The 15,900-nt window shown below is 41.0% G+C and overlaps 1 protein-coding gene across 1 annotated transcript in view; it reads left to right on the forward strand.

Moving 5' to 3' along the window:
* The window catches only part of Top1 (DNA topoisomerase I), a 145,035-nt gene that overhangs the window by 73,211 nt on the left and 55,924 nt on the right, over positions 1 to 15,900 (forward strand). Inside the window, exon 7 of the mRNA XM_090352715.1 lies at positions 15,637 to 15,739. Within this exon, the coding sequence (XP_090208841.1) occupies positions 15,637 to 15,739 (103 nt within the window). The remainder of the gene's footprint in view (positions 1 to 15,636; positions 15,740 to 15,900) is intronic.

Genomic DNA, 15,900 nt, shown 5'->3' on the forward strand with positions numbered 1-15,900 from the left:
AAAACTGAGGAATATACATTAGCTCAATAGGAGAAATGGTCTTCAGGCTTAGTCTTCCTACAGCTAGTGGCCCAGAGAATAGTCTTAGTATTTCAAGTAAATAGATAGCAATACTCTAAAAACATAGAAGGCCTTTTCTTTGAATTGGTGGTAAAGGTATACTTGTAGCAATTCATTAAGGAACAAAAGGTACAGACTTGGAAGCATTTTGAGTGCCCTGACTGTTGGGGACAAAGGCAGTTAAGGCTGAGCTGTGGATTCCTCTGTAGCAAGACAGGATTATAGTCACTCTTACAACTTCCTGGGCAGTAAGTGTTCACTTAATGGAAGCAAAGGAGGACAAGCCTGCAGGATTGGGCTTGTCCTAATTGAGCTATCCTTAGAAGAAACATTTTCAGGTTAGACAAGTCCTTTTTCCCTTTTAAGTTCTAGTTCTACCTCTTAGGAAGGAGTATACAGGAATGTCTTTGTGAAAATGTCTTACTACGAGAAGTATTGAGGGCCAAAGAAAACTTTCTAAGTCTTGTATTAGAGAATAAAGATGTTAGTAACAATGGGTTTGTTTACCTTGCTCTTAAAATAGGTTAGTATTTCAATTGCAATATTCTCTGTACACTGGAGCTGGTAAATGTGTGTGAGGGGTGGGGTGGGGGAAACAAGGTAAGGGGAAAATTGGGTGACATCTAAGGATTCTGGGTTATAAAAGAGTTGCCCATCAGTCTAAGAGCTCTCTGTGATAGAGCCTTAACAGATCAACACCAGACTCTGCTGCATTTTCAAAAGTGTAATAATCCTTTCCTAAGATGGAATACTTGCCTGTAGAACAAAGACTTCTGAATAGATGTTATGTATTTATTGTGTGTGTGATGTGTGTGCATGTGCATGCACATGCTGCTATTGGGGCTTGAACTCAGGGCCTCTCACTCAGCTTTTTTATTCATGACTGATGCTCTCCACAAGAGCCTTGTCTCCTGCTGGCTTTTTGGTAGTTAATTGGAGATAAGAGTCTCCTGGATCTGTCTGCCTGCCAGGACTAACTTGTCACAGTGATGCTCAGATCCCAGCTAGAGTTAAAGATATGAGCCACTGGTGTCTGCTATGATTTTTTTTTAGCAGTTCATTTTGTATTTGATATTCCAGAAATGAGTAAAACCTACTTAGCAGACTATTCAAGGAAAAGGTCTTTTTGTTGTTGTTTTTTTGTTTTGTTTTGTTTTTGTTTTTGTTTTTTTATTTTTTTAGCCCGGCTAGGCCCCCTTTCTAGCTCCGGCCCCGCTCGCTCCGGCCCCGCTCGCTCCGGCCCTGCTCGCGGCTCCGGCCCGGCTAGGCCCCCTTTCTAGCTCAGGCCCCGCTCGCTCCGGCCCCGCTCGCTCCGGCCCGCTCGCTCCGGCCCGCTCGCTCTGGCCCCGCTTGCTTCCGCCCGGCTCGCTCCAGCCCGGGTCGCTCCAGCCCGGGTCGCTCCCGCACGCTCCTGGCCCCGCTCGCTCCGGCCCTGGCTTGCTCTGGCCCCGCTCGCTCCGGCCCTGGCTTGCTCTCGCTTGCTCCTGGCTCTGCTCGCTCTGGCCCCTTCTCGCTCTGGCCCCGCTCGCTCCCGCACGCTGCGGTCCTGCTCGCTCCGGCCCTGCTGGCTCTGGTCACCACTCGGTTGGGCTCTGTTCACTTCAGCTCAGCTCGCTTCTTTCGCTCTCTGTCGCCGTCGCAGTCTTGTCTCTGCCACTTTTCCGGTTTGGTTGTGTCTCGTCTCTGCCACTTCCGGCTTGGTTGTGTATGTGGGATACCGAGGAATCGAACCCGGGTCTTTGTGCATGCTAGGCAAGCACTTTAACCGCTAGGCCAAACTCCCGGGCCCTGTTGTTGTTGTTGTTAACTGAGGATTAACTAGAACCTTCTTTATTGTAGAAGCACCCCTGAAGTCAGCTTATTCAGTAAAGAATTCATCTGAGATGTTTAGTATGTGAGCAGCTATGATCTTCCTACTTCAAGGAGAAAAATAAAGCAAAGCAAAGTTCACTAGCTTGCTGCTTAAAAAGCAGAATTAACAGTGGGCCCAGTGGTATGACCACTTGTCCACCGAATTTGAGAACCTTGAGTTCAAACCCTCCTGGTTCCAAAAACAAAACAAAATAAAAACATAGTGGGCTGGCATTGGCCTTTCTTCAGAGTTTTCATCCACATCCCTTCTTTTGTCTGTTTTTGCATAGTAAGAGTAAATGTTTATAACTTTCTAATCAAGTTAATTAATGGTCAGTCATACCTTGTTTGAAGGAAAGAAAGCTGGGGACAAGGCTTAACATGACCATCAGTTAGTTGTTTGTTTCCAGTCTTGAGGTTTGAACTCAAGGCCTGGGCACTGTCCTTAGGCTTCCTCAAAGCTAGTGCTCTACCACGTGAGCCACAGCATCACTTCTGGCTTTTTTCTGTGTATGTGGTACCGAAGAATGAAAACCCAGGGCTTCCTGTATTCTAGGCAAGTACTCTACCACTAGGTCACACTCCCAGCCCTATAGCTCCTTTGGGGGGGGGGTAGTCTTGGGGCAATGCTGACAGCCAGTTTGGTGGCTCAGGCCTGTAATCCTAGCTACTCAGGAGGCTGAGTTCTGAGGATTGCAGCTCAAAGCCATCCCAGGGCACTAAAGTCTGTGAGACTCTTTATCTCCAATTAATCACTAGAAAATAGAAAGTGGGGCTATGTCTCAAGGGGTTGGGTGGTAGCCTTGAGCTGAAGAGCTCAGGGTCAGCACCCAGGCCCAAAGTTCAAGCCCCATGACCTTAAAAATCAAAACAAAAGCAAAAAAGCCTGAGTGAACTCATTTAAAATTTGCCTTAAAAATCTGGGCACCAAGCCTGGCATGGTGGCATGGCCTGTAATCCTAGCTCCTCAGGAGGCTGAGATCTGAGGATCAAGGTTCAAAGCCAGCAGCAGCACTAAGAGACCTGAAACTCCTATCTCCAATTAACCTCTAGAACATGAGAAGTGGGGCTTGGCTCAAGGGTAGGGTAGTAGCCTTGAGCTGGAGCTCAGGGACAACACCCAGGCCCAATGGTAGGGCAGTAGCCTTGAGCTAAAGAGCTCAGGGACAGAGCCCAGGCCAAGTTCAAGCCCTATGACCCCCCCCCCCCCAAATCTGGACACCAGTGGCACACACCTTATAATCCTCTAGATTATGTTTTATAATCTTACCTACTACTGAGACTTGGAGGATCTTTTTTTGAAGCAAGACTAACCAGCAAAATGCCAGACTGGAAGTATGGCTCAAGTGGTAAAGTGCCAACCATGAGCGAAACAGCCTGACTAGTCTCAATCTTTTTATTTATTAGGAAAATTGTTGTGACTTCTTAGGTATCTGTTCTTTTAGATACAAATTGGAAAGTAGTGGGTGAAAAAATGTTTTTTTCCAGTTGTGGAGAGTCAGTAGTCCAGGCTGGAAAAGAAAAGAAATCCCTAGGGGCTGACTCAGCACCTTATGTCTGCATTTTAAAGGGATAGAGGGACCCCATTAAAGCTGAAACAGAAAATAAAACTATCAGCATGTCCACTTATGCAGTGGCTGTTTTTTGGAATTAATTATTGCTCAGAGGACTTGAGAAGTAAGAAGTAATAAGGTAGAAAATTTCAAGACGTGACCTGGGCGATCTGTAATGTAGTCTGTGTTTACATATACATACCTGTATCTGAGGGTAAGTCCAGATCAAATACTGGAAGGTTTTGAGAAATACTGCTCCTAAGCATCTGTAATACTATTTTTGATTTTAAGTTTTATGTGTCCATTTGGGCCAGAATAATTTTTGTTGTGCTTGTGACGGTCCTGGGGCTTAAACTCTGGGCACTGTCTCCTAGCTTTTATGCCCAGGGCTAGTGTTCTACCATTTGAGCCACAGTTCCATTTTTGGCTTTTTTGGTAGTTCATTGGAGATAAAAGTCTTGCCAGGGCTGGCTTCCAACAGTCCTCAGATCTCAGGCACCACCCTGCTTTAGACCAAAACCTTTTTTTGGGGGGGTGGATCATGGGGCCTGGGCGCTGTCCCTGAGCTCTTCATTCAGCTCGATGCTACTGTCCTACCCTCGAGCCTAGCCCCACTTCAGCTCAATGCTACCGCCCTATGCTTGAGCCAAGCCCCACTTTTCCCGTTTTCTAGAGGTTAACTGGAGATAAGAGTCTCAGGTTCTTTTGTGCCTGGGCTGGTTTTGAACCTTGATCCTCAGATCTCAGAGTCCTGAGTAGCAAGGATTATAGGCATGAGCCACTACGCCCAACCCAAAACCATTTTTAAAATAAATAGTTTTACTTCCTGAAAGTGCAAAGAGCCAAGAAATAAGTTACCTAAAACCCTCCAGGACATTACACTAAGACTCTTAATTGCTCTCAGAGTGTCTTACTGTTAATATTTAGGAGGCTGAGGCAAGGTCTTTAGGGGTCAAGGCCAGTTTGGGCTTTATAATGAGTTCATAGGCTGGACTGCATAGTGAGACCCTGACCAAAAGAAGTTTTTATATTAGAAAGTCTAATTGACTTTCTAACATCTGTTAATGTAGTTATTGGCATAGTAATGGAACAGTGATATAACTGTTATAGTAATATAAGCTAGAGTTTCGATAATAAACAAGGCTACAACAAAAAGTTTTTATCTTGAAAGATTTACTCAATGAGAACAAATGATATATGGACTTTAGGAATTACAAAGTTCTACCTTCCATTCTTCTTAGATTTTTAAGGGTATTTATTTAGGGGTTGAACCCAGATCCTCACCCCACATACTGAATTCTTCAAAGATTTTTATTTTTATTTATTTTGTTGTTGGTCGTGGGACTTGAACTGAGCGCTGTCCCTGGCTCTTCAGCTCAAGGCTACCACTCTACCGCTTGAGCCACAGCACCACTTCCAGTTTTCTGGTGGTTAATTGGGGATAAGAATCTCACTGACCTTAGTACTTTAGTGCCCGGGCTACCTTTGAACCACGATCCTCAGATCTGTCTCCTGAGTAGTTAGGATTACAGGCATGAGCCATTCCGCCCAGCTTCCTTCAAAGATTTTTTTCTCTCTTTAACGCCTAGAACTCTTTGAGCTTTAAGTCAGGAACTGCCTTCAACTTCTGTCTTTGAAAGACTATTAACTGTGCCCTAGAATTTTGGAAATGTTACTATTGAGAGTTGTTATAAAATAGTGATAAAGACACTTCCCTACACTCAGAAGTAAGAACCATTAAAATGTATCACAGACTGGATTTCCGGTGGGACATGGAGCAACATTAGTGAAGTATGAATTTAGAGTTCCTTTGGGGGAGGGAACATTGGTTTGTTTGTTTTTTGCTTCTTAACTTTTTTAATGGTAGCAAGCTTTTGGTCTTCTGAACTGCTCTTAGTTTGGCATGAAGTTCCAGGGAAGATATGCATACCCTGATACTGAGCACACTCCGGATGACAGGCTTTATCACCAGAGAGCAGCCTTTTATCTGTCTTAAACAAAGCCAGCCTTCTTTCAAGTATTAGGAAATACTGGATGTAGAGTGCTAAATATGTTAATTTGTTTCAACTTCAGCTTTGGTGATGTGATGTCTAGGGATTATATCACTAACAGTTTTAATAATGAAGTAATAAATACTTAAAATAATAATTTTTGGGAATGGAGATGTGGCTCAAGTGGTACTCTTGAGTAGAAAAGCTCCAGACAAGCACCCATGATCTCAGTTCAACTCCCAGAACTAGAATTCTCCCCCACCTCCAAAAAAAAAGTTATCTTCCCAACTGGAGATGTTTTTTGTTTTACTAGCTTTTGAATAGCAGGTTACGGGGAAACACCATTAGTTTCAATAGTGGACAAATCAAAATGGATAAATAAAGGATAAAGATAAGAGGTCTTTATATTCAGGACATACTTGAGGAGAACAAACAGTAATTTGGATTTTTTTTTAACTGGAAACTTTTATTGGAGGAATGGCTCAGCAGTACAACCCTTGCCTAACAAGGGCGAAGCCCTGATTTTAAATAGTAACCACCCTCAAAACAAGAAAATGTTTCTACTATTTTCTTATTCTTGGATTTTTTTAAATAGCTTTCATTCAGCAATATTGAGAATTGAACTTGGGGCATTGAATATGCTAGGCAGAAGGAGCTTTACTACTATACTACATCCTCAGCTTTTGAGTTTATGAGACAGGGTCATGCTGCATAGCCCATCCTGGCCTGGAACTTGAAGTCTGTCTTCCCACACCTTTTAAGTGCTGATGACAGATGTGTACCCTCACATGCTCACTTTGTTAGCAAACTGCTTATATATTTATTTGTACATCAGAGGAGCAGAGAATTGTCTTTGACAAAAATTGTTCTGTGTTCACCTTCTTAAGGAAGATCAATTTCCAAAATTCTAGGACACAGTTAATAGTCTTTCCAAGCCATAAGTTGGATTGTATAACTCTCCCACCTATACTTGATGACTCTGTTTGACTATGTAGGAGCCTTTCATATGATACCACCATTTTAGTATCCACTAAAACCTATCATTGTGAATCAGTGTGAAAGATTCTGGTTCACCAGATCACAAAGAGCCCTTCCCTTCTCTCTACTTGAAAGCTTTCTGCCCCCCCCCTCAATTTTTTTTTTAATGGAAGCAAAGGACTCTTTTCATAAAAATCTTGATCTGATCATTATAATCTACTTTTCTCTAATTTTTATTTTTGTTAGTCTTTGGGCTTGAACTCAGGGTCTGGCTACTGTCCTTGGATACTTTTGTTCAAGGCTAGTGCTTTGCCATTTGAGCCATGGAGCCACTTTTGGCTTTTTCTGTGTATGTGGCACCGAAGAATCAAACTCAGGGCTTAGTGTGTGCTGGGCAAGCACTCTACTACTAGGCCACGCTCCTGGCCATGATTAGTGTTCTTGTCAGATTCTTGAGCCCTTTCCCTTCCTTTCCCACCCAGGGATCTAATCCAGGGTCTGCCTGGCAAGTGCTATACCTAACCACATCCTTGATTTGCCTCTTCTCTCTCAAAAAAATTATAAATTAGAGATCCTTAATTGCATAGTCTTGGCTACTCAGTTGGCTATCTGTCACTGACTGCATCTAAGCTAATGTGAATATAGTTGTCTGGGGTTGCTTACTGGTATTATCAGTGCATCCCTGAAAACCTGGATGGAGGGCTGGAAGTTTGGCCTAGTAGTAGAGTGCTTGCCTAGCATGCACAAAGACCTGGGTTCGATTCCTCGGTATTGCATGCATAGGGGGAAATAAAAAAGGCCCGGTGCTGGTGCCTCACACCTGTAATCCTAGCTACTCAAGAAAGCTAAGATCTGAGGATCACAGTTCAAAGCCAGCTCAAGCACTAAGTTCTGTGAGACTTCTCTCCAATAACCACCAGAAAACTGGAAGTGACGCTGTGACTCAAGTGATAAAGCCTTGAGCTGAAGAGCACAAGGACACCTCCCAGGCCCGACAAAAAAGGAAAGAAAGAAAGAAAATTTGCTATTGTTTGAAGGAGAGAAATAGCCTGGCACTGGTGGCTTACTATTGTAATCCTAGTGACTCAAGAGGCTGAGATCATGGGGCTAGGAGTTTGGCCTACTGGTCGAGTGCTTGCCTAGCATGCGTGAAAACCCAGGTTCAATTCCTCGGTACCACATACATAGAAAAAGCCAAAAGTGGTGCTGTGGCTCAAGTGGTAGAACTCTAGCCTTGAGGAAAAAGACAGTGCTTAGGTCCTGAGTTCAAGCAAAAAAAAAAGAGGCTGAGATCTGAGGATCACAGTTCGAAGCCACCCAGGCAGGAAAGTATGTGAGACTCTTTAATTCCAGTTTACCACCTGAACGTGGAGCTGTAGCTCAAATGGTAGAATGCTAGAAAAGGAATTTTATTCCACTTCTTCAAGACTGAGATGGTTTTTCCCTGCTTTGTTTTCTCAGCTTGCTCATATACATAGAGCAGCATAAAATATTTGAGATGGATTCTGGCTGTATAGCCTCGCTGGCTTAAACTTGGGATTCTTCTGCCTCAGCCACTGGAATTACAGATGTAGAAATCTGCCTGACATAGTGGTATACCTTTATATTGTATAAGAAGTGCTTATTTAAGATTTTTCTCTGGTTAATATTATTAGAACAAGAAGTGGAAAGTTGAGCTGGGCGTAGTGGCTTACACCTGTAATCCTAGCTACTCAGTTGCTGAGATCTAAGGATCAAGGTTCAAAGCCAGCCCAGGCACAAAAGGACGTGAGACTCTTATCCTCCTCTTAACCTCTGGAAAACAGGGAAGTGGAGCTTGGCTCAAGGGTAGGGTGGTAGCCTTGAGCTGAAGAGCTCAGGGGACAGTCCCTAGGCCAAGTTCAAGCCCCATGACCCACACACAAAAAAAGGAAAGTTGACAATAGAGAAATAGTTAAAATACTTCAAAATGGTCTTTTTGCTTAAAACTTTTTTCAGGTCTTTTGTTATTTTTGTTGTCGTTCCTGGGGCTTGAACTCTGGGCCTGGGCACAGTCCCTGAGCTCTTTAACTCTAGGCTAGTGCTTTGAGCCATCGCACCACTCTGGTTTTTTGGTGGTTAATTGGAAATGAGAATCTCACAGACTTTTCTGACTGGGCTTGTTTTGAACTGCAGCCTCAGATCGCAGCCTCCTGAGTAGCTAGGATTACAGGTATAAGCCACTTATTTTTTTAATCTGTCTTTTGCCTTCTCACTTTTTTTCTGTCACTTGTTTTTATGAAATGCATTTCCTCTTAACCTGGTCACCACCTACTCACTCACTCCTCATAAATACCTTGAGGTATGTCTTTAGGCTATGTCCCAGATGTGAGATTACTGAGTCAAAGGGAGAGAACTTGTGAATTAATGTTTTCAGATTTTGCAAAATTCACAAAAAATACACCAGCTAGACAGTTTTCAGAGATGTTGAATAAAGCAGAATGTGTCTAATCTTTGATGACATAGATACTTGCAGGGTTATGAGAATTTGAGGTGGTATATAGTAATTGCTATATATATATATACATACATACATACATACATACATACATACATACATACATACATACATACAGTTGCTACTGGGGCTTCTTCCCTTTCATAAAACAGGAAGAAAGTTGAGTGAGATATTGTAAGTACCTCCATTGGTGCTGGCACCTGTAGTAGTTAGTGCCTCTTCCTTTCTCACATATCTTGGGCTGCAGCTGCTTGAATTCATATCTTAAGTACCTTATTGGGTTGTAAATTCTTTGAGGGCAGAGTCCTTAGCTGAGTGCTTTGGACTTGAACATATTTGATGGTTGTAAATTGAATTATCCCTCAATCCTGAAGCTAGTTGTAAAAGGATCCTTTTAGCACAAAACCATCTAATCCTTGTATAATTGCTAGTCAGCAACTGTTCTTAAGATGGGAAAAGAAACCAAGCCTTTCATCTTTGGAAGTTTTCTACTTAGAAGCCTTTTTTGTTGTTGTTTTTAAATCTTGGAATACTTTAGATAATAGCAAAAATGTTGATTTTGGTCATTGCGTTTATTTCTTATCTCTCCTTGCAAAGAACTTGCAGTTAGGTTATAGTATAAGGAGGCAGTTACATGTTGTACCTTTTTTCAAGGCAGCTTCAGAGGTCTCCTCCCAAATATTTATCTAGAGTTTTCAAATGCTAAGAATTGAAACAGTTGTTATCAAGAGCTATTAAATGATGTGAATTCACAATGAACTAGGTTTTCTCATGATTTATTTTTTTATGTTTATTTTTTATTGGAATTAATAAAAGGGTTACATGATATTTGCCAGATAGAAGGTGTATTAATTCACATACATTGATACCCTTTCACATGTCTTGGTACCCATTGCCCTTCCCCCACCCCCCCAAAAAGACTGGTAACACTTGTTATTTTTGTAAGTACTGGGGCTTGACCCCAGGGTTGTAAGCTCACAAGGTAAGTGCTCTATCATTTGAGCCATGCCTCTAGCCCTTCTCATGATTTAATATGCAGTAGTACCTGTGGGTTTTTTCTTCTTTGGTCTTTTTTTTTTCCTTGTTACATATTCTAGTTATTAATCAGGCAAGTTTAAAGTTCTTTTTGCATTTAGCAAATGCCTGAATTGACAACATCCTTTCTCCAAATCACTGTAGCCGATCTGTTCTTAGATAAATTCCAGTTCAGGGAAGAGGATATATACTGCTTTTATGTTCAAAGACATGAAAGTTCAAAGTATGCTCTTTACAAACATTTTCACCATGAGGGATTTAGATTTTGGCCTTACTTTCCTACTGTCTCCTTTTCTTACCAACATCTTCAGCCAGATGTCCCACAGTTACTTTAAATACCAAATGACTTTAGCAAGCACATTGTTTCTCCAATGTTTTTCCTTTTCCTCATCTTTTATTTGTTCTGCACAGCTTTCTTATTTTTGCCAAGGCTTCTTGTCCTCCCAGTTACTAGGATCCAGAGATCTAATCTGTATTATCAGTCTTCCCCTGCATTCATTGTACATAGCAGTGAGTTTTTAGCAATATGCTATAAGGATCCTTTTATATATTTCTTTCCTTAGTTCTTACTCCCTTTGTTGTCATCATCTTCTAGGTTGATTAAAGAGCATCTGTCTAGCTATTTATTTTACATATACCCTTCTACATACATTTTAGGGTTTTTTTGGTCAGTTGAACTCTGGGGCTGTTCCTGAACTCTTTCGCTCAAGGCTACCGCCCTGCCCCTTGAGCCACAACACCACTTCCGTTTTTGGTGGTTAATTGGATATAAGAGTCTCATGTTCTTTTGTGCCTGGGCTGGCTTTGAACTGTAATCCTCAAATCTCAGCCTCCTGAATAGCTAGGATTACAGGCATGAGGCATCACGCCTGTCAGCTTCTTTTTATTTATTTATTTTTTATTTGCCAGTCCTGGGCTTGAGCTCATGCTAGGCAAGCACTCTACCTCTAAGCCAGACTCCCAGCTACCTACACTTTTTTTTTTTTTTTTGCCAGTCCTGGGGCTTGAACTCAGGGATTGAGCATTGTCCTTGGGCTTTTTCTCGAGGCTAGAGCTCTACCACCTGAGCTAGAGCACCACTTCTAGCTTTTTTCTATGTATATGGTACCAAGGAATTGAACCCAGGTCTTTGTGCATGCTAAGCAAGCACTCTACCACTAGACCAAACTCCCGGCTCCTGCATATAAATTTTACTTTCCTTCCTTTTCTGCTTGAGGTGGCTCCTTGTCATCCTTAGGGTAGAGAACCCTGACCCTGAGTTCATTTTATCAATTAAACTTCATCTCTGGGTGTATGGTATAATGGTACTTGTCTGTAATCTCTCATCACTCAAGGGGCAGAGGCAGGAAACACGTCCAGTCGGCTTGGGGATGGCTTGATTCAAGAAACAAGGATTAAGGATAGAATGCATACATGTGCGAGGCCCTATCTGAAGCATTTCAAAGATACACACAAACACATACAAAAGAATAAAATGATGTGTTCCCATGTATCTACTGCCTAGCTTCAATAAGGAAAACCCTCTGTCAAATGTTATTTTATCTGTCCCCATGTCTCCTGATTCCCTTCCCTCAGATTTTAAATAATATTAATAATCCACATCTCAATTACTCAGAATTTCTTTATCCTTAGAGATTAACTTGTGAATCTATACATCAATTTGAAAATCATCAATATAATAATCCATACCTCAATTACTCAGAATTTTTTATCCTTAGAGATTAACTTGTGAATCTATGTATCAATTTGAAAATCAATACCAGTTGGCAACCAGTTACTTTAAATGTGTTTGGCATTTAAAAGGCACCCTAGGAAGTGGTGCTGTAGCTCATGTGGTAGAGTGTTAGCTTTGAGCCGAAGAGCTCAGGGACAGTGCCTAGGCCCAGAGTTCAAGCCCCATGACCCCCCAAAAATAAAAAAAGACACCCCAGTTTTGTAGTCCTTTTTTTGTGTGTGTGCCAGTCCTGGGCCTTGAACTCAGGGCCTGAGCACTGTCCTTGGATTTTCTCAAGGGTAGAGGTCTACCACTTGGGCCACAGCACCATTTCTGGCTTTTTCTATGTATATGTGGTACCAAGGAATCGAACCTGGGTCTTCGTACATGCTAGGCAAGCACTCTACCACTAGGCCAAACTCCTGGCCTGTAGTCCTACTTTTGTGCTGCCTAACTACTTTTTAAATTAGGGGTACTTGAGATTCAGATCATTGACTGAGGTCTTAACTGTATTAGTGAGACTATTCAGCTATTGCCCTAAGTTTTTCACTACACATTTATTTTTATACTTTAGAGAGCAGTTTTTTTAAAAAAAGAGTTGGAGATCTGGCATTAAAATTTGTTTTGAAGTTTTATGCACTTGAAAAATGTTATTGGCTGATTATCTGAAACCTACTTGGAACCACTCTCAATTTGTCTTTTACTTGGTTTCTTATCACCTTAAAATTACTACATTGATTCACTCATTTTGATGAATGAATTTGTACATGTTTTGTAGGTGTTGGTGGGGTTTTTATCCATAGAGGGTGGTTTTGTTGTTTCAGATACTATGATCCTGCCGTACCCTTGGGCTAAAACAGCAAATCTTGATATGCTGAACCTTCTTTGTTAAACCTGGACTACAACTAAAATCAAACTGCACATGCTTTATTTTAATAGTGACTTGCATATATAGCATTATTATGGCTTAAGACAGATATAATGCACTAGTTCCCTTTAATAGAGAGGTCATCAGCTTTGTTTTGGTTGACTCAGCATTTTAAAAAGTAGATTTTAGACTTTTACAAGTTGGACGGTTCTATATGTTGCACAGAAAATTGTATTTAAGCCCTACTTCTGATACTATATGTTTATTTTTCTCATTTCTGAGATGGGAAATTTTCATAGCCAGGGAAACAGTTGTACAAGTTTCTGTTCCCTAGGTCTGGCATAGAATAGTTGCTCAAGGGATTATCCCAAGTAACAATTTACTTCACTGTGAGCCAGCAATGGGCTGAACATATACATAGTCTACAGGTTCATCATATATTGATAGGAAATATACTACCTCAGAATTCAGTAGCTTACGCTAGATATAGTGTTCTGTGCTTATAGTCCCAAGTATTCAGAAGCCGAGGTAGGAGAATCCCATGTTTGAGGCTAGTCTAGGTTATTAGTAAGACTATTCAGTAGCTTCAAGCAATAAACATTTTCGCTCATAATTCTTGTGAGTCCAAATCTAGGAGAATTTAGCTCAGGAGTTTGGCTCAGGATGTCTCATAAAATGTTGTCAGACAGGGCTGCAGTGATCTCAATGCTTAGTTGAGGCCAGAAAATCCACTTCAAGATGGGTCATCTATGTGGCTGTTGATAGAAAGCTCAGATCCTCATTACCTTTCTATGAGACTATTGAGTATTCTCTTTTATGACCTAGTGTTATAAAGATTTCTTTTATAACCTGGTGTTGAATGTTGCATTTTGACATTTCAATTTTTCTCCACACTAAGTTCTAGGGCTGTTCCTCCGTGGAGGAGCACTTGTCTATGGTATACTTTAAGGTTCTGGGTTGGATCCCGCCAGAGTAGCTTTTAAAAAAAAGTATAGGCAAAACGGAGTGGGTCACCAAAGAAAAAGATCTCAGCCTCCTGAGTAGCTAGGAGTGCTCCTGGTCTCTTCACCCAGAAATACAGAGCACACGAAGGGCCAAAACAAAACAGCGAAAACAAACTTAAGGTATTATGTAATTCTTATTTCAGATTTTAGAGTGTGTGTGTAGGAAACAGATTATATGGTTACTTGACACTGAGTAAAGTGGCTAAGGCAGTTCAATGGAGAAAGGACCATCTTTTCAAACATGCTGCTAGAACACCTAGAAATCTTTATTTTAAAAATTGAACACTTAGGTTCTGTGGATGAGAACGTAAATTGGTACAGCGAACCATTGCAGTCACTGTGGAGGTTTATCAGAAATCTAAAACTACCATTATGATCCAGCTGTACTTGATATATATTTGAAGTATATATGAGTACATAGTTGAAGAACTCTAGAACAATAGCCAAGTCATGGAATTAATCTAGGTACCTATCAATTAATGAGTGGATTTTTAAAAATAGCATGTGAAGTATTCAGCCATTAAGAATCCATGTTGGTTGCAGGAAAATAGAACTGAAGAGTAAAAGAAAATAAATGTAATCCAGAATATAAAGAACTTGTACAGCTCAGTAATAAGACAAAAAAAAAACAAAACAGTGAGAGAAAGAACAGATATTTGACTAAAGAAGGGAAGTGAGGGGCCAGGAGTGTGGCCTAGTGGTAGAGTGCTTGCCTAGCATGCACGAAGCCCTGGGTTTGATTCCTCAGTACCACATACTCAGAAAAAGCCGGAAGTGGTGCTATGGCTCAGGTGGTAGGGCTCTAGCCTTGAGAAAGTCCAAGGACAGTGCTCAGATCCTGAGTTCAAGCCCCAGAACTGGCAAAAATTTTAAAAAGGGGGGGAAGCTTATGAAAATAATCTTCATTAAGCATTAATCATCAACTTCAATGAAGTACTACCAGAATAGAAGGCCAGATATTGGTTAGAATTTGTAGAAATTATGATACCAATCATATATAACAATTTAGTTATTTGAAATACAGTTTAGTAATTTCTTATAAATACTATGACGCAGCAATCTCACTTCTAAGTGTATTCCAAGAGAAATAATATATGTATATAGAAGGGTGTAGTGTACATCTAAATATTCAGAGTAGACTTACGATAACCAGTACCTGGAAACAAATGTCCACCAAGAAGTTGAAGATATAATTTTCAGCATATTTGTTTAAGGGAGTACCACTCAGGACTAAAATGGAACCAGAGAGATGTTCATTGGTAAAGTTCTTCTTAGAATTCCTAAGATAACCCCATCACCATCTATGCAATAAAGCAACCAGCTAAATGATGAATATTAAAAACCTTCAAACTGCCAGTTGCAGTTTGAAACCAGCCTAGGCAGGAACTCCATGAGACCCTAGCTTCCATAAACTACTTTAAAAGAGCTATGGCTCAAGTGGTAGAGTGCTTGCCTTGAGCCAAAGATGCTCAGACACAGCACTAGGCCCAGAGTTCAAGTCTCAGGACTGGGGATGGTCAGGGGGAACCCAACCCAACCGGAAAAAAACCTTGTGGAGCAAAATAAATTAGACACAGTAAATTCTGTATCCTTTCATTTATTCTTGTGAACTTTAGAATCTAATTACATAAGTAAATAGATTCCATAATTCTATCAAATCTGCACTTTATGGGGGGGTAAAAGGTAAAGATTTATCAAAAGGAGAAAGTATAAGGAAAACCTTTTAGACTAATGGATTTGTTGTAAATCTTGTTTGTGATGGGGAACAAACCTGTGTGTATGTTAATACTTACAGTATGTCTTTGAGGAAACAAGAATGCATGCCTTTATATCGTTTAGGGTTAAGCTTAAGGTAGTACTTGATATAGGAAGAACATGCACTCCTGTTCCTTTTTACAAAATTAACTCCTTTTTCCTTGTATCTCTCACCCATCCCTTCTAGTCTTGGTTTTAGGGGAAGGGTAATTGGTGCCAATCTTCCCTCCAGTGGCATATGCCATTGCAACTACTTTGCCATTGTAACCCTCTTCTTGATAGCTTGACTTGTTAAGTAGGCAGGTAGAAGACAGCTCATGTTCTTAACTAACTGGTCTCTTATGATTCTAGATTCGCATAAACACAAAGATAAACACAAAGATCGAGAACATCGGCATAAAGAGCACAAGAAGGACAAGGAAAAGGACAGGGAGAAATCCAAGCATAGCAACAGGTAAGGGTTGAACCATCAGATCACTTATTCACCATGGATTAATTTTGCTGACTTGCTTGGAATAGGTACTAACTTGATTCTAGGTTAATAACATGGGTAGCAAAGTAAACAAAGACTTTGATTCTGGAATTGCTAAGAGGATGCCTTGATAACTCAAACCT

The sequence above is a fragment of the Megascapheus bottae genome, chromosome 18 (assembly GCF_031878675.1).
Source record: "Megascapheus bottae isolate mThoBot1 chromosome 18, mThoBot2.hap1, whole genome shotgun sequence".
NCBI lineage: Eukaryota > Metazoa > Chordata > Mammalia > Rodentia > Geomyidae > Megascapheus > Megascapheus bottae.